At 25.2% G+C, this 20183-nt stretch overlaps 1 protein-coding gene across 2 annotated transcripts in view; it reads right to left on the bottom strand.

Moving 5' to 3' along the window:
• The window catches only part of LOC101235974 (unconventional myosin-XV), a 116584-nt gene extending 99966 nt beyond the window's left edge, over positions 1–16618 (bottom strand). For both annotated transcript variants that reach the window (XM_065803313.1, XM_065803314.1), the window contains exons 1-7: positions 16346–16618; positions 10433–10537; positions 9529–9608; positions 2836–2899; positions 2499–2608; positions 2237–2311; positions 18–114 (exon numbers count right to left, since the gene is read on the bottom strand). In XM_065803313.1, the coding sequence (XP_065659385.1) occupies positions 18–114; positions 2237–2311; positions 2499–2608; positions 2836–2899; positions 9529–9608; positions 10433–10537; positions 16346–16399 (585 nt within the window). In that variant the 5' untranslated portion in view covers positions 16400–16618. The remainder of the gene's footprint in view (positions 1–17; positions 115–2236; positions 2312–2498; positions 2609–2835; positions 2900–9528; positions 9609–10432; positions 10538–16345) is intronic.
• Positions 16619–20183: the final 3565 nt, after the last annotated feature.

The following is a 20183-nucleotide window of genomic DNA, read 5'->3' as shown; positions in this document are numbered from 1 at the left end:
AAAAAATTCTAACAAACCTGCTCAATGACAAGACTACTTCCCATAACATTAGCATTGGCTAAATAATTTACAGTGAGTTTAATTAATTCTGTTTTTCCACTTCCAGAATCTCCTCTATGAAAATTGATAATTTTTAAAATAACAATTAAAACATTTTAATTAAATTAACAAATTTAAAAATAAAAAATAAATTTTTGATTTATAAATATCATACAATGCCAATGTAATACTACATTGATTTAAAGTCATGTAATAAATAAAAACATTTTTTTTAATAAAGTAATTTTAAAACAGGATAAGATTTGGTTTTGTTAAAACAGGATAAGATTTGGTTTTATTCAAACGAGATAAGATTTGGTTTCATTCAAACAGGATAAGATTTAGTTTTATCAAAATTTGCTCAAAAAACAGCACAAAATCAATTTATATACCTTCCTCATTTTTTATTATACCCAAAAGCATCTTGTTACGAGAGTGTTTTGTGAAATTTATAAATTTTTTCTATACCTTTATCCAGAAATGTATTATTTTCAATACTTTAAGTAAATAAATTTCAATGGAAAAAAAGTCATAGTTTGTTGAATTAGGGTAGACCAGAGTAAGTTGGAACACGGATTTAGTTAAAACATTGAACTTTTGCATCAACTAACTAGCAGTTTATTATTACAAACAAGTAAAAAAGTTTTAAAAAACTAAAATACATATTACTTTGTTGCTCCACTCAGGAAAGCTTTTGTTACCCATAACTTGTTGACTTAATTCTCATGAGACAGAGTTAATGACTTTATTTAACAATTGTAAGTTCATGATATCAAATGAATTGGTACAGAAAGACTGAGAAAGGATGTTTAAAAAAAATTGAACTTACAAGTAAGTGAACTGATTTTTTTTTTCATAATATCTATGGTGTTTTGAAACAAATCTTTTATAGGATATGTTAAAATAGTTATAAATTAATCAAACTTTGTATAATTATTCCTGTTTCATTAACAAAAAAACTGTGTAAATTTCATCAAGAAACAATAAAAATCAATGATTAAAAAAAAGTTGCATATGTTATATGCAACTTAATAATAAGTTTTGCAATATTTCACTTAAATGTCAAGTGTCAAGTGTTGAGTAATCTAAAAATCCAAAACTTGCAATTTTCAGTATTTAACACTTTTAGATCATGTGACAGAGATCATGTGACATGTGAAAATCCCCATAAAAATAAAACAAAAAGGTTTATATTAGCTCTAAAGTATTGAACATAATTCATACCTGGAATTACATACCTGAATGAAAGGTAAAGTAAAAAAGTTTATGAATTTTAGATGAAGTTGTTGCTAATTTTGCCAGAAGTGTAAATAATAAAAAGAAGAAAACAATGTAAATTTTGTACAGTTTATAAAATAAAAATGCAAAAATATTAGAACCCTGAAACCTTGTTTTAAATTACTTTTTCAAAGAAACATCTTCATTTGTTAAATAATTTTTAACTTCGTGTTTTATATTTAAATAATTAACTTAAATAACTGATTTTGCGCAATTTGACAAAAACTATGCTAAATTATAAAAAATTCATACATCTTCTATTAAATAAAAAACTATTCATTAAATTAGAGTAATGGTTTCTGATCTTAATGATAACAAAAAGAGAAATATTTAAAATAGTAAATTATATAGCTTTATAATTATCTAAGACACAATATATTGCACAAACACAAAAAGTGCATATTGTGTTATGCACTTAAAGTAACAATTAAGTCGATTACTTAAAAAAAGCTTAAATTTTTTACTTTCAGTCTATGTAAACAGCAATCTTAGCAATCATATATATATATATATATATATATATATATATATATATATATATATATATATATATATATATATATATATATATATATATATATATATATATATACATATATATATATATATATATATATATATATATATTTTAAAATTTTTATATAATTAAAATTTTTTATAATAATTTATAACTTCCTCTAAAATATTTTTTTCTATAAATTGAATTTTTTTTGAGATTTAGTAACTCTTCCTGATGATCCAGCAATGGTGAAACTTCAAGTAGAAGAAAAAAGTTAGATAAGTGTTTTTTACTAATTTATATATATATATACATATATATATATATATATATATATATATATATATATATATATATATATATATATATATATATATATGCATATTCTATTTATATAAGTAAATAGACTTGTTAAATTACCTTGGAATGATCACTTGGTCTTCATTGTCTTTCTGCATGTTGTAATAACAAATATTCCCAATAGCAAAAATATGTCTTAATTAAATTGAATAACAAATTGAATAATATAATAAAAATTTACAAATTTATAACTAATACTTTATTATATATATATATATATATATATATATATATATATATATATATATATAGATAAATAGATAGATAGATAGATATAGATATAGTTACAGATAAAGATATAGATATAGATATAGATACTTACGGTGGTAATTTTCCTAACAATTTATTTTCATATTGATGCAATATATCTAAGGAGTATATATTATATAGCTTATAGGGATTTACTGAGCATAGTATGTTTCCAATGTATGTCTAAATAAAATTGTGATAATATTATAATTTGTAATAAATTATTTAATAACTATAAATGATATATATAGTTTATAATATATATAACATAATAATAACTATAAATTATTTACAAATATTTTTATTACCTATACTTATTTATCAATAAACTTATTGCTGAATAATAGAAGACCTTTTATAATGTTTGCTCTTTAAAATAAAGAAAAAAATGACTTACAACCCATACTTACATAGATGATTCCTCTATAAAAACGCTTCTTAAGATTAAAAATCACTGAACCTTCATGTACATCTCTTTAACAATAAATGAATTTGATATTATTAATAACAATTTAACAGTAACTATAAATAACAATTTAACAGTAACTATAAATAACAATTACTAACAATTATAATTAATAATTTAACACTAAATAGTAGCCTAGTAACAAAAATAAAAAAAATAATATAAAATCTAAAATCTATTTATTAAAACAATTTAGAACTTTTAAACCTAAATAAAATACAAATAATTTTTCCAAAAAATAAAAACCTTTAGCATAAAAATACAAGTTGAAACACCTATATAAACATAAAATACAGTGAGAATTTATATTTATATTAATTGCATTTTTGATTTATAAAAAATTATTTTGTTCTGAAAATTAAATTAATATTTAATACAAAAAGAAAATTGATTGCAAATCTTTCTCCTTTTTCTTTGATACACATATTAACTTTCTTTGATACATATATGAATTTTCTTTGATACACATATGAACTTTCTTTGATACACATATGAACTTTCTTTGATACACATATGAACTTTCTTTGATACGCATATGATTTTTCTTTGATATATATATGAACTTTTTTTAATACACATATGAACTTTCTTTGATATAAGGCAAAAATCGGAAATATCGGAAAAATCTGCCCACCTTTTGCGATGTGGTAAAAATAGTTAATGGTCGTTTTTTGAAATTAATTTTTTGTGTGTGGTAGTGTTTGTACAGAAAACTATTCAGAGAAAACAAGGAAGTGGTCGAAAAAAACGCACAGCAAATCCTAGAGCTCTCGAACAGTTGGATACTTCATTGGAAGAACATTCTGATTGGTCTGATAGATATCGAGCGAAAAAACTGAAGGTTTCCAATTTTTTTGTACACAAATGACAACAGAGACTTGGATATCAAAGTTTTAAAGTAGTTAAAATGCCAAATTGAAACGATAAACAAAATTCAACTGCAAAGGGTCGAGCTCGAAAGTTGTATGACAACTTGTCAACAAAACATAATGGATGCATTTTGATGGATGACGAAATTTATGTTAAAATGGATTTTAAACAAATTCCTGGGCAGTGCTACTATGCTTCTAAAATAAGAGGAAATGTGAGTGATAAATACAAGTATGTAATGACTGATAAATTTTCGAAAAAATTGATGATTTGGCAGGCACTTTGCTCTTGCCGCAAAAAATTGCCAATTCATATTTGTTTGGGCACAATGAAATCTTTGGAATACGTGAAATATTGTCTTTCTCGTATAAAACGACTAATTAAAGCTCATAGAAGTACTTCAGTATTGTTTTGGCCTGATTTAGCCACAATACATTACTCAAAAGATGCTCATAAGTTTTACGATGATAATGGAGTGATGTTGGTTCCGAAAAAGATGAATCCTCCAAACTGCCCCGAATTACGTCCTATTGAAAAATATTACGCCATCATAAAAAAGAAGTTGAAATTAAGTGGAAAAACAGTAAAATCAGCTACAGATTTGAAGAAAAAATGGGATTACGCTGCTAAAACTTACAAAAATCACTCTGTCCAGAAACTTATGGGAGGCATCAAAAAGAAAGTCAGAATTTTCTGTAAAACTTAAATTTTTTTTTTTTTTCCCCCTATTAATATGTAATCTTTACAGTCTTAATTTTTCAGAAATATATTGATTTAAATACATTTGAGCTTTCTTACATCCTTTTTTGATCAAGAAAGATGGGCAGATTTTTCCGATAGCATGCCTTACATATAAACTTTCTTAAAAAAGTCACAACTGGCATGAAAAAGGTTATAAGGAACATCCCGATTTTTGATTACTAAAACCTTGAAATCATTTAAATCATAGCAAACTATTAATATATTGTATATTATTAACTATATAATGTAAATAAATATATAATATGACATACTTAATACAAAAAATTGAGTTGACAATTGATTTCGATTGAATTCGATGTGGGAAATAATCAAGTATGCTTATTACCCATATGCTTATTTTGTTATGTATTTCCATATCAAAACTTTTTATTTTGATTTCATTAAAAAAGTTTAAGAGGGAAGAATTATGTGTTTCTTTCTTCATTTTCACAACTTTACTAGATATTTTTTTTTATAAATAATTCAATAAAACAAAACATAAAAGAAAAGAACCAAAATTTAATAAAAATAGCCGTGTAAAAAATTACATATCTAAAAAAATATGTTAATAAAGTACTTAATCAAAAAAATGAACTGTAACTGTAGAAAAAAATTTAATGTTTATAAAATTTAACTTTTAAAGAAAAAATGAATTGATTTTTTTTTTTTTTTTTGACAGGCTATATTATAATGATTTTAATAATAAATATTTTATTGACTTGATTATATATTGATTATATATATAATAATTTATAACTATATGATGTGATTATTATGATTATATTATAATGATTTTAGCAGAGTTTAACAGAACTCAACCAAACAAGCAAAATACTTTTTCAAATTTTAGTTGAAAAAAGTTGAAAAACTTTATAAAATATCAAGATGTAAACACGTTTATAACAACTTTATAAAGTATCAAGATGTATAGGTTGAACACAATGAAATTCCTTTAATCATTATTTACTCAAAAACTACTTAGCAATTTTTTTTAATTTTCACACACAGAGGCTGTACTGTTGTTTGATTGTAAAGATAATATGTTTTGGTTACCATTGTTATTGGATTAAAATAAGTAAAAAAACATTAAATTGGAAAAAATTTAAGAACTTTTTCTTAAAATCCTTAATTGTCACAAGTTTATATTTCAAAATTGACCAGTGTTTCTCGTTTCACAATTAGATTTATTTTGCAGCAATAAAAACAGTAATATAGACTCAGTCTATTAAAAGAGAAAATGGAAGTGAAAAAAAAAGATTCAAAAATAAACCTACAGCAAATTCTATCATTTACTCTGTAAATGCCAATTCATGTCAGTCGCATAGAGATCTTGCAAAAAAACTTAAATGCAGACAAGCTTTGATAAGAAAAGTACTTAGATCACAAGAATATAAAATGCAAATTCAAGTCAGTCGCAGAGAGATCTTGCAAGAAAATTTAAATGTAAACAAGCTTTGATAGGAAAAGTACTTAGATCTCAAGAATATAAACATCATAATAAAAAAAAAAGTATATCAGAATAAAAAACTCCAAAGTGATACATTGATGGAGAAATTAAATCAATTCATTGTTTAAAAAGCTATATAAACTTTTAAACCAAAAAAACTTAAAACTGTAAAAGTTTTTGTCAGAATTTTAAAACATAAAATGGCAAAATATATTAGAACAGTATTTACGAAATAGAAAAAGTGAATTTATATATATATATATATATATATATATATATATTTTTATATATATATATATATATATATATATATATATATAAACATATATATATTAGAACAGTATTTACGAAATAGAAACTGTGAATTTATATATATATATATATATATATATATATATATATATATATATATATATATATATATATATATATATATATATATATATATATATATATACATATATATATATGTATATATATACATACATTGTAATTAAAGATTTTTTTTAATGTTTTTAAATAATTGCTTTTAAATAAACTTGATACATTCAAATAACCAGTATAAGAAGTCTATTGATAAGCATAATAAAAAAAAAACTGTAAAAAAAACAACAAAACTAAAGAGCTTTAGTAGTTTTTAAGAAATTTATTTAAATTTTATATTTTTAACCAAAAAAAAATTTAAAAATCAAATATACTTTTTAAATACACAATATTTGGACAGTTTAGTTTTTAACTTAGTATTTGAAATATGACTTAATCAAAGGGAAAACAATAGATATGCGCTTAATTAAAACTTAAATTAAATCTTTTTTAATAAACAGTAATAAAATTTCAAACTCACTCATTCAAATTTTTATAACAAAAGCCTCTTTTTTTATGTTACTTGCTTTCTTGCTTAAAGCTATTTAGTGCAATTTTTCAACTTTTTAAATTTAAAAAAAAAAGTTTCACAAAGAAGAAGTGTAAATAAGGCACCTTAAAATATGAATTTATAAAGTAATTAATCGTTTTAATAAAAAAGTAATCAAAATATTTTAAAATAAAGTATAAAAAATTTGTTCAAAATCAATGTTCTTTTTTTTTCTATACAAACTTTTCGAAACAAGGTTGATGCATGAATAAATAAATATCAGAAAAACAACCATTGCTGACGATTCTTTATCTGATTTATTTATCAAGTGATACAAAACATTACGATGTAAAACTTAAAAAACTATTACTAAATATATCAATTTTATTTTATCGATAAGTTTTTTTATTTTATTATCAAAAAAGCCCCCCCAAAAAAAAGCTTATCGCCCATGTACCCTCTTAATTCCATTTTAGACAGGTGATTCACTCCTCATGCATTCATTTACTCCTGCCAAGACCTGTATATATATACGTATATATATATATATATATATATACAAATATATATATATATATATATATATTTATATATATATATATATATATATATATATATATATATATATATATATATATATATACATATATATATATATATATATATATATATATATATATATATATATATATATATATATATATATATATATATTAGTAGAAAATCACTTAACAAAAATTTTTTCCATTTAACACTGTGTTTCATCAACAAAAATTCATCAGAAATGGATGATCAAATTAATAAAACTTCAATTTATACCAAAAATTAAATTACAGGAAGTTGCAAATGTCATAACTACTGTAAATTTTCACACATTTGTGGAATTTGCTGACACTATTATAAAAAGAATTCTTTAGAAATGATTACTTATGCTATTTTTTTAAATGTTTTTTTAAAAAGGGTAGTAAATGTAAATATTATTTGAACTCATTTATTTTTATAGTTTTTTAGGAGAAACTTATTTTCGTGCCTACATTTAGAAATTAATTCCGATCTTTTGTTTAATAAGCATTCTTGATTTGCATGTGTAATTATTTCAAATTTTTCTTGTAGGCATAGTATGCATTATTTGGATATATTGTTATATGCAGGCGCTGTTTTAAGGATAGACCAATTCAGTATAAAATCATCACTATTTTTTTCTTTTAATTCCCATATATATTTTGACAGCATGGCGTCTTTTGAATACTTTTTATTCTTGAAAGATTGCTTATGATTGGCAAAACATTTTTTCCATTCACCCTCTGTTATGCCAATATATTGTTTATCAGGTACGTTCTTAGAGGAAACAACACATTTATATACCACATTTTTTGATAAACAACTTCCACTCATTGGACAATTGATTTTTTGTTTGCAATTACAATTTTCTGTAGTTTTTTCATTTAGGATTTCTTTTTTGTTTAACAAAGCCTTATTGTGACCTTTTATAATTCTTTCCATATTTTTTGTGCAACTGTAGTTAACTTTAATTGTGTTTTGATTAAAAATTTTATGTAATTTATTAGATCGCGGGAAATGCTTTTCGACCAATTTTAAAAAAACCCAACTGCCCATTGTTACATCAATTTTGATGTAACAATGGGCAGTTATCACGGAGCAGAAATTTGTGAATTTGTTGGACTATATATTTTAGATTTGTTAAGTAAAATAATCAATATAAAAGATTTAGGCCTTTATCGCGACGATGGTTTAATAGTAATGCGTAGAAAATCTGGTCCACAGCTTGACAAAATTAGAAAAGATATAAAAATTTTTAAAAATATTGGCTTTCAAATCGAAATAAACATAAATTTAAAAATTGTGAATTTTCTTGATGTAACCTTTAACCTCTCTGAAAATTCATATAAGCCTTTCAAAAAACCAAACGGTGAACTATTATATATTAACATTAACTCTAACCATCCACCCCAAGTTCTAAAACAAATCCCAATTTTAATTAATAAAAGACTAAACCAAAACTTCTCAAATGAAAATGTATTCAATTCCTTTAAACGAATATTTGAAGATGCCCTAAAAAAAAGTGGTTTTGAAAATTTTGAACTAAAATTTGACCCTGAAAAAAAGAATACAAAAAAACGAAATAGAACTAGAAATGTAATTTGGTTCAACCCCCCCATATAGCAAAAATGTTTCTACTAACATAGGAAAAGTGTTTTTAAAATTGGTCGATAAGCATTTCCCGCGATCTAATAAATTACATAAAATTTTTAATCGAAACACAATTAAAGTTAACTACAGTTGCACAAAAAATATGGAAAGAATTATAAAAGGTCACAATAAGGCTTTGTTAAACAAAAAAGAAATCCTAAATGAAAAAACTACAGAAAATTGTAATTGCAAACAAAAAATCAATTGTCCAATGAGTGGAAGTTGTTTATCAAAAAATGTGGTATATAAATGTGTTGTTTCCTCTAAGAACGTACCTGATAAACAATATATTGGCATAACAGAGGGTGAATGGAAAAAACGTATATATACACACACACACAAAAGTATATACCTTGAATTAAATTATGATTATAAACAAAACTATTACATAATTAACAACTATGTTCATCAAAGGCTGTGTACTTAGGTATTAGTTAAGCTTAAACAACCAAAGTATTAGTTTGAAATTTATAAATACCAATAAATAAGTACTTAATAAAAATTTAATTGCATACCTTAATTTTATCATGTTGTCTTCTCCATCTGCACCTGTTTCATCTCTTTTTTTTAAGTGTCTAATTTCAATTTCATGAGACTAAATTAAACAAAATAAAATTTATTTAGAAAAAAATATGTCTAAATTTAATGTCGATGTAGAAGCACTCCTCACATGTTCTACCTATTTGTCAGTCAATATGGCAGCACTCTTTACATGTTTTACCTGTTTGTCAGTTGATGTAGCAACACTCCTAACATGTTTTAAAATTACTATAAAACAATAAAAACATCATTAATTAAAAAACTTATTATTCATAATTATTGCTGTTTTTTTTAAAATTGATAAAACTTAATATACTTTTGCAAATTTTTATTTGTTTTAATGTTTAGAATTTTTTTAACGTTAGATTAAAATGTCGCTTAATTGTTGATGCCGCTTAAAAATTGAAAAAAAGCGTTAAAAGAGACTTTTTTTAACGTTAGTCTCTTTTGACTACTATACAAATATATATATATATATATATATATATATATATATATATATATATATATATATATATATATATATCAATCTTCTCTGTTTGAAATTTAATGCCATCCCACAAATAAAATGCTGCCAGGATGGTCTTTTTTAAGTTTGCCTGCAAGATTTAAAATAATTCATTTTTTTCAGCTATTTAAATTAAAATAAAAATAGCAAAAAGAATGCTTTGAACTTTGTATGTATATATATATATACACATTTATTTACACATTTCTTCAGTTTCCTATAAAATTGCTTAAAAAGGGTTTTAACAAAATTTATCATTGATAAAAGTTTAGCATAAAATACTATAAAGAACTTTGAAACGATGTTGTATATATAGCTAAAATTTGTTAAACTATTTAAAATATAATAAAAAATTATATAAAAAATGAAACCTGTCCTTGAGCATGAACAATTGCTATTGAATCTTGTATTTCTACAATGGTTCCAGCAGTTAAAAATTCATTTCCAGAACCATTATCAAACCAAACAAGATCATCCTTTAATAAATTAATCAATTATCATTTTTATTTTTTTTTTACCACAATTTATATTTTATAATAATCACAAGGAGTTTGTTTGTTTACAATATTGTAATTAGTCAGGTTGTTAATATAATAAGATTATTTGAGATTTTTTTAGTGACATAATTTGCCCACAAATCAACGTTTTATGAGTTTTTTTGCCAAAATATACTTTTTATAATTGTACAGGATTTTTCTAATAAAAAAATGTATTTTAACTAAAGTTTAAATAATTAAATGAACATTAATTAATATATATCAAATAAATACTCATTTCATTAAAAGATAAGTAGTTTATCATTAATCAAATAAAAAATATTTCAGCAAATAATCACAGCAAAATCGTTAGTTAATTAATGATTGGAAGTATGGAGACAGAATCAATCAAAGTTTAATCTGCCAGGAAAATTACAAAAATGATTTATCAAGTGATATAAGATGCCTTGACCTCAATTCAATCTTCTCCAGTTTGGTAGAATGCTTTAGTAATGTTAAAGTTTATTTAAACAACAATGACCAATCACAAAAAAAATCTCATTAGTATTTCAATAACTTTAACAATAATTAACAACAAAAAAGATCAGTACTCTGAAACTGATTACAAGCACGCAAGAATAGGCAATGGTGAAGTTTTGTAATAAATTCTAATAGCATGGGTATTAAATTTCTGAAACCTAAATTACATTGCAAAAGCATGACAGATTAACTTTTTATAAAAAGTGATGGTTATATAACCAAAAATAAAATATCACAGAAATTGCTTTCATGAAAAAAATCAAAACCTTGAAGTTATAACCAAACACTGTCATATTTTTCAAAAAAAGCAGTTTTAACAGCAGTTTACATGCATGCTTACTATGCTACAATTCATATTGTGGATATGAACACTTTTAATGGAAACTAAAAACATGGAAATCGTTTCCCTTTTGCTCTAAAAGATTAATATTAGGTCCCTTGGAAACATACTAGCTTGAACTTAAACTTGTGGGGATAAAAGCAGAAGTTTTTGTTCTTACTGAACAGAAGATGCCGAGATAGATATGAAAAAAAGCAACATTCAGTAAAATGCTTGAGTAGATATATACTGGAGTTTTTTCAGATTTTCATGTAGGTACTAAATTTTTTCTGCTAATAAAATAGATTATAGCTGAAATCATTAAAAATTTCGACACAACAGGGGGTAAAGAAATTTAGACATCTACTTGAATGTTGACTAACTTTCAAACAAACATTCAAGTGCAATATCAGTATTTAATAAGAATAAACTGTTTTAGTTTTATCTTTAGTAAATTACAATATTTATCTAACATTTTTGGGAGATTATGTCAACTTTGAAGTGATGCAGGCTTATTTCATTGAGCAAACCTAATGATTGCACAGAAAAGTAATAGTGCATTTTAATAGAATATCCTATCATATCTCTGTAAAATAAAATTGAAAAATTGAAAATGCAGATGCAATTTAAAATTATAGCATTTAAAAGTGCACTTAAGCTCTCCACATTAAATTAAATACATGTTTGTATTAAGTATATGTAGGACAGGATTTAAACATAGCATGGTATTTTTAGTAAAAAGTTGATTATATATGCTAAATTTTAAGTTTTATGTTAGAATTGTAGTTCTTTGAAATAGAAGAAGAGTTTAATTTAGATTTAACCATTAACATACTGCTCTAGAGTTGGAAGAAGAATTATTCAATTATTGGTGGATTATGTACCATATCTACAATGACTTTGTAAATATTTTTAAATTCGTTTGTGACCCTTAATATTTTTTCACATTTTATGAATGTTCTTTTTTATTTTTGTAGAACAAACAGTTTTAATTAAAAAAATTTAATTTTTTAACGTGCATCTATATTTCTTAAAATGAGCAAAACTTTTATATTTTATTTATTATATAAAACTTCTTCATACTGAAAGCGATAAATCGTTTGGATTGATTATGTATTTTAGATATGTCTACCATGTTTGAAGTTGATTTTAAAATGCTTAAACACTTTGCATTTTAAAAGATAAATTTTTAAAATAGAATACTGTTTGTTGTTTTAAGAATTTCTATGCAAAGAAGGTTACCTAAAAGGCGGTCTTATTAACAATTAAAAAATTTTAACAGTAAAAAAAATAAAAACTGCGCAAATTAAAAGTAATGAGATGAAATATCTCGATAACGAATTAACAAAGAAAGACGAATAAGAACTAAAGAAACTTAATAAATATAGCATAAAAAATCAACTTGTTACTTAAAATATTATTTTTATTTCCTATCCGACTTTAAATATTGTTTACTTTTTTTCGGACGCCTTAGGTGCGCTTCTAAGTGTTATATCTTTAAATCGCGTCTGCGTTTTTAATTTTCTTAACGAGGATTTAGGCCGGGTGAATAAAAATGAGCAATTGCTTTTACTCAGTAATTGATCAGCTTTACGTGAATAAAAAATCACCAGTTTTGCTTAAATTTTTATTCACGTAAAGTTAAGCAATTAAGTCAGTAATTGTTCAGTTTTACGTGAATAAATAATTGTTCAAAATTGCTATCGTTTTTATTCACGTAAAGCTGACCAATTACTAAGTAATTGGTCAGCTTTACGTGAAAAAGCTAATTTTTTTTTTCACCCGGCCTTTTGATAGGCGGTATCCTATTACAGCCAGAGGCAATTTTGGAAGGAAAAACCCAAGCAAGGTAATTTTCAAGTTAAAGTCGCGTTTTTTACGAATTTAGTTGGCCCCTCCCTCCTTCATTTTATTTGTAGAATCGCCTTTGATTACAGCACCCTTTGTTTTAACAAGAATAACTTTGTTGGACAGATCAAAGCAGCAGGTTTTCATCTATCAATATTACATGAAATGTAACAAATACTAATATCAGATTTTCTTTTACAATTCAAGGTGATTTCCGTCATATAAAATATTTTAAAATATTAAATATAAATACATTTTATCATATATAGTAGTTACAAGACCAGAGAACCTGAAGAAGAAAAAGTCTTATCATCGGTAATCTCTAATAAATAAAAAGAGGATATAAGTGTATTGTTAAAAAAAATAAAGTAAAGAATTTTGATTGACAATAAGTTCAATTAAGCTATTTTTGAATTTTTGAGCGGTATTGGCTTTTCTAAGTTACGACTTAAGTGTGTAAAATGGTTCCATAGTATTGGGCCACGATAAGAAATGGAGAATCCTGTAAGTTACGGGAAGTAAAATACGGAAAGATTTCACAAATCTTTCTGTAGATCAAGTATTGTATTGGTTTGACCTTTGGAGTTTTTTTTGAACTGATGTTGGAACATAAGTTGTGTGATTTTGAGTATTTTTATTTGATAATTATTACGAGCCCTCATGCTTCTTAGAAGAGGTTTAGCATTAGTGAAGAGTTTTTGAAAATAAATAGTTCTTGATCCATGATTCTGTTGCTTGAGGAGATATTCGAGTTTAGATTTATTTGTACTACCCCAAACAATTTTGCCATAGGACAATAAACTATTAATGAATGCAAAATATAACTGAGTTAGTGTAGATTTGTCTAAGATTCGACGGGTTTTATATAAAACACCAATATTTCTCGAGATTTTAATGCAAATATATTTAACATGACCCCTCCAGGATAAGCTTTCATCTATTAGAACACCAAGTAATTTGTTTGTGAAAGAGCGCTCAATTTTTTGTTATTTATATTTAGCTGTGGTAAGGATGTAAGAATATATAAAAACTTTCGTTTAGAATGGAATAAGGAAAATTAACTGTTAGCGTTAAGTCAGTTTGATGTTTGTTCTAGTTCTTTGTTTTTTATTACTAATAATAATACTTATTAATAAAATTTTCTTAAAAAATCAAGTCGTATTAAAATTAAAACACTTCTTAATTCTTGGTTCTCAAAATTAAGTCTTTATTATTTATTTATTTTTTTGCATGTAATTTCAAAATAATTATTGAAACGATATTTAAAGTTGTTGAAACTTCCATTAGGAGGTCGGTACGTACTAGTTAGATTTTTTGATGGTTTGTTGTAAGTTTCTAAAGTAATAGGTTCAAAATCTTGCTCGGATAACAACAGGTCATATCTAATTTTAAAAGTAAATTCTTTAAGCACATAGACACATATACTACCCCCTGTTTTTCAAAGATTTACCTTCCAAATAAATGGCTTTGTAATTGGGCAAAATAAAATTAGAATTTTGATAAAATGTAAAATCCAGCTTTCCGTTAAACAAATTGAAGCTGAAGTTAAAATGTAAATTAGCTATAAGATTTTAAGTTCTTTAAAGTTTTTGTTAATACTACGAATATTTAGATAAAAGTTTCTTGTTTTTTTCTTCTTTTTTTTTTAACTTATTTTTGAGAATGAATCTTTGACTTGCTGTTAGATCGCGACTTATAAACACATTTTTGTATTCATTGATTTTTCTTAATCTAATTGATGCTTTAAGAACCATATTTTCACTATTGATGCCTTCAATAATAAGCAAAGGATCGATGCTTCTTTTAGATTTAGGGCGACGAATAAGTTTCACTTTTGTTCCATCGGATTCATAAGCAATAAGTAAATAGTTTACTTGTAATTTGTCTGTGACGAACTTTACGAAGTTTCTAGTCCTTAGATGATGACGTTATTCTCTGAGGTTCTGGTGGTATTTACTATTTGTTTTCAGTTATTTTATTGTTTAAAACCAGTGAGGGTCTAGCATTTTTTGGTGTTTAAGACTTGCAAAAAATGCTAATCCTGTCACTAGTTAAAACGTATTATTTTACACATAAAAGATAGCATTGGCATTAAGAAGCATTACAAAAAGTACTTACTTAGTTAATGACAAAAACTTTCAGATAACTGGCGCAAAGTAACCATTTTTAACATTTCCGAAGTAAAATTGACTGTTAGTGAAAGCGCAAATTTCGTCATTTAAGAGTGTATTATACTTTGGAAAAATCCAACCAGGGCTATACTAAACTGTGTAATAAAAATCGTGGATCTTTACCATGCTTGGAAAGAGATGCAAAAAAAAATTACAAGATGTTTACAAGCACCCCGGGGAAGGCTTTCGAAAGATTTATATAGTTTATTTGATATAGCATACGGTGATACTTTGAAAAAGATAAAAATAGGAGAAGATATAATATTTATTCAAAATTAAAGAGAACTAGGAATACATAGTATTATTCTTTATACTGCTTTTACTAAACTGATACTACTGTCTTATTTATGGTTGCAGGAAAATTATTAAGTGATTTTGTGACTGTCAAGAGCACAAATTTATTTTATCGAATAAAATTTGCTGAGGACTTTCCCCAGAGACCTGTTTCTACGTGTAGCAAAGATGTTGCCTATATATTTTTTTTTTTTTGATAAGGACAGTTAATGATAAAGCTAAAAGAGCTGTAAAACAAGGTTTTAATGGTTGTTCGAAGCTGCGGTTTAGAAGTTCGCTAAAAACATGTTTCCCGTAATTTAAATCATAATGTCTTAATTTTGACAATAGTTTAACAATCTATTTAATAAAAAAAAAACTAAACCTAAAATGTTTTAGCAGAGAAAAGAAAATAACTTGATAAAGGTTATCCTAAATACAATAAAACTTAAAAACGAATTAACAACTCAAGCATTATAAATTGCTATAAAATATAAAGTGCAAATTGCTCAAATGTTACGCGTTTAAAATCAAACGTGTTTTAGTGCCAACATGAATGCAACATTTGACGTTTAAATAATACCCTTTAAAACACTTCCTTAAACGCTTATCTACAAAGACTAAAGAAAGTTATAAAGAATACGATTTTTTATTTACCACTGTCATCTCCATTTCTCCTTCGTTTCTACCTTTATCGCCGACAACTTTCATTTCCAAATGTCATAAAAAGAGTTCTTCTCGAATTTTATAAAATAAAATTTTCCAAGTACATCCAAAAAACAGAAAGTTTATTGCGGTTAATAAATTTTTAAATTAAGTCATTTAAATTAACTAAACAACATTAGTGTAAGTTTGCTTCAACTTTTGATTTTTTTTTTAAATGCTGTGAAGTCAGATGATACGCAATGTATATTAAAAAAAATTAACTTTTCTTAATTTTGTCCTTGATTTTTGCAAAATATCAAATTTGTATTGGTTAGTTGAATATCATTGTTATTCAACTATACCTAATGTATGTTAAAATTACTAACATGTATTCAATGTATGCATAAATTATGCAAAATTTTACAAGTATAGCTTCACTCAACATTTGAAAATATATATTTTAGCGTCTCTTCATAGGGTGCCATAAAGGTGTTGCTCATTTTAATCATTCATTTTTTTAAACATTTATTATTTAAAAAAAAAAAAGACTATTATCAATAAATTTTCTGATTTGAAATTTATTTCAGAAAGTTTCTTATTATTTTTATCCAGAAATTATATATATACATATATATATATATATATATATATATATATATATATATATATATATATATATATATATATATATATATATATATATATATATATATATATATATGTATATATATATATATATATGTATATATTAGGGTGTATCGAAAAACAACTTATTTTGAATTTGTAATTGTAATAGAGTGGAAATGTTGCTAAATGCTATAAAATATATAGTTTATAGTTTATTAGTTCTGGTTTACATCTTTTTATTAATAAAATAAATTGAAATCAAAGAAAATTTTAATGGCAAAACTGTCTTCTGCTGCAGTGACAACAAGGAAAATGTCTACTTGTCCTATTTTCGGTACACCAGCAGACTTACGTGAAACTGTCTTGCCAACATACAAACATGTCATGCTAAGTTATCTTTTCTCGGTACAGAAAATGAGAGTGGAAAGTGGTGGAAAACAATCTTTTTTGAAAAGAATTATCTGAAAATTTAACGCACAAAGTAGAAAATTTGTGGGGAAAAGCATCGATACCTACTGCGTCTCATAAACGCATTGTAAAAGTGTTTCTTGATTACAATCAAAAGTATAGAAATATTAAGAAGTCCGTTAACAAAACGAAACATACAGATAAATTTAAGTCCAAAATAATAACATTTCAAAAGCATGCAAAAAATACTTCGGCGTTGCAGCATGCAAATGCCTTAATTTTTCCTAAATGCATCTGTGAAAAAGTAAAGAAAATCATGATGTTCTCAGCGATCAATAATTTATGAGGATTATGTATATGGAAAGACTCGATATTTAAACTTCTTTATGATTGCGGCGAAAAGAAGCAAGAAAAAACAGAGTAAATAGCCCCTTACTGTATAACCCATCAACACAGTCTTGTGCTATTACCGGTATTGAAGCTTAAGCAATATCATCAAGCCGCATTCAGAATTCAAGTTTTATTCTATATCTCAAGATTCTGACTCTGATAACACTGTGATTTTGAATACTGACTCAGAATCAGATGCTGATTATTTAGACACAGCTGAAGGCCGCAAGTGAAAATGTAACAGAAAAAATAAAACCAAAAAAATGAGATTACCGTTACTATTCTTAGCACAACCCTGTGATAGAGTAGGTGTTTCAAGCAGAGGTGCTGCATTTATAGCATGTGCTGTGCTGGAAGATATGAACATAATTTCAAAAGGAGACCAATCTAAAGTAAATGATAAAAATAAGATTTTGAGAGAACGAAAGAAAAACAGACTTAAAATGCAACATTTAAACCATGAAAATATTCAAATGTTAGAAGGTTTGTATTTTGACGAAAGAAAAGATACAACATTAGTTATTGATTCAAACAAGGAGAAAAATTTACGAAAAACTATCAAAGAAGAACATATAGTTTTAGTACAAGAACCAGGGTCAAAGTATCTTGGACATGTAGAGACTGTATCAGGACATGGATACAGCATTAAGATACGTATAAAAACATTTACTCAACTCAAAAAAACATTGATACATCCATATTAGTTGCTATGAGTTGTGACGGAACAGTTGTCAATACCGGGTTATTTAATGGTATTATTGCTTTGTTTAAATTAGAATTAAAAAGACCTGTCCACTGGATTATCTGTTAAATACATGCTAATGAACAGCCTCTTCGGCGTCTAATTTAAAATCTAGATGGACCTACATCAGGACCTAACGGATGGCCTGGACCAATCGAAAGAGAAATTAAATTGTGTGATACCTTGCCAACAGTCAACTACATTCCAGTCAGTGTCACATTGCCAAAAATAAACAAAAAATCTCTTAGTTCTGACCAAAAATACTAACTTGATATTTGCAAAGCAATATCTACAGGTTATTATCCGAACACTTTGGCTAACCAAAATCCTGAAAAGCTTAACCATGCCAGGTGGGTGACCACTGCAAACAGAATATTAAGGTATTATGTTGGATTTAGCAAACCGTCACACAGGTTGAGAGAATCAGTTGAGTTCGTTATTAAAGTTTACTGCCAAATGTGGTTCAATGTAAGATGTAATCCCTCACGCACGGAAAGTGCTAGACATTTATGGCTAACCATCAATTTATACAGTTATGCCAGTAAATGTTAACAAATGTTTATCTTCCAGATGGGCTGCATTTTCCATGCCATACTCAAGGAGTAGAGAGATGCATCAAACTTGTAACCGAAGCTTCAGATCAAGTTTGTGGTTTGGCTAGTAGAGACGGCTTCATTCGTGAAAGACTTGCATTGCAAAAAATAATGCCTTTATTCAACACAAAAAGACAGTTTGAGACAGATCCAAACGAATCAGATAGTTGAACTATATTACAGATAAACTTTAAACATTTTTCAAAAACATTTTCCACTCTTATAAAACTTTAATTGTACATTATGGAAAGCGGAGCTTGTTTGCCAGAGACTCATGAAACAGTGTTTTTTCGTAAAAACTCAGCCATCTAGCGGCAACTGAAGACATTCAAATATTTTTTGAAATGTTTAAACTCGATTACAACTCTAGTATAAGCATAGAGTTTATTATTTTTATTTTGTAAAAAAGGTCAGAAACGTGTTTTTGTAAGAAAATCAAAAACCTAGCGCGAACTGAAGACATTAAAAAAATATAAAAAAGTTTGGCACAATTACTTTTTATAGTATTAAGCAACTTTTCCGCTCTATTATAATTTCAAATTTAAAAAAAGTTGTTTTTCGATACACCATATATATATATATATATATATATATATATATATATATATATATATATATATATATATATATATATATATATATATATATATATATATATATATATATATATATATGTATATATATATATATATATATATATATATATATATATATATATATATATATATATATATATATATCAAAAAACAATCTGTCAATAACAAAAGCAATCCCTATTCACCAATTTAAAAAAATCAATTTGTTCATCAATCAAAAGTTCCAAAGAAAAGTTGAAATATTTCAAAAACGTTCAACGGTTTTAATTTCAGCGAGACCACCGTCGAAGCGACTACTTAAGCGTTAAAGCCACCACCCAAGCAGCATTAAATATAGTAATTCCGAGAGACACAATAACATTTTTAATCAGTCCGTTGGTGACAACAGAAAATCGCCATTTAATTAATGTTAGACTCACTATTAATTATAAAAATTGACTTTACTAAAAAATAAATTGCTAAAAAAAATCTAGAAAACTCTTAAAGCAAGTTGG

This window comes from Hydra vulgaris, chromosome 08 (assembly GCF_038396675.1).
Source record: "Hydra vulgaris chromosome 08, alternate assembly HydraT2T_AEP".
Taxonomy (NCBI): Eukaryota; Metazoa; Cnidaria; class Hydrozoa; order Anthoathecata; family Hydridae; genus Hydra; species Hydra vulgaris.
Note: the sequence above shows the minus strand (reverse complement) of the source record. Positions and strands in the feature narration are given on the sequence as shown.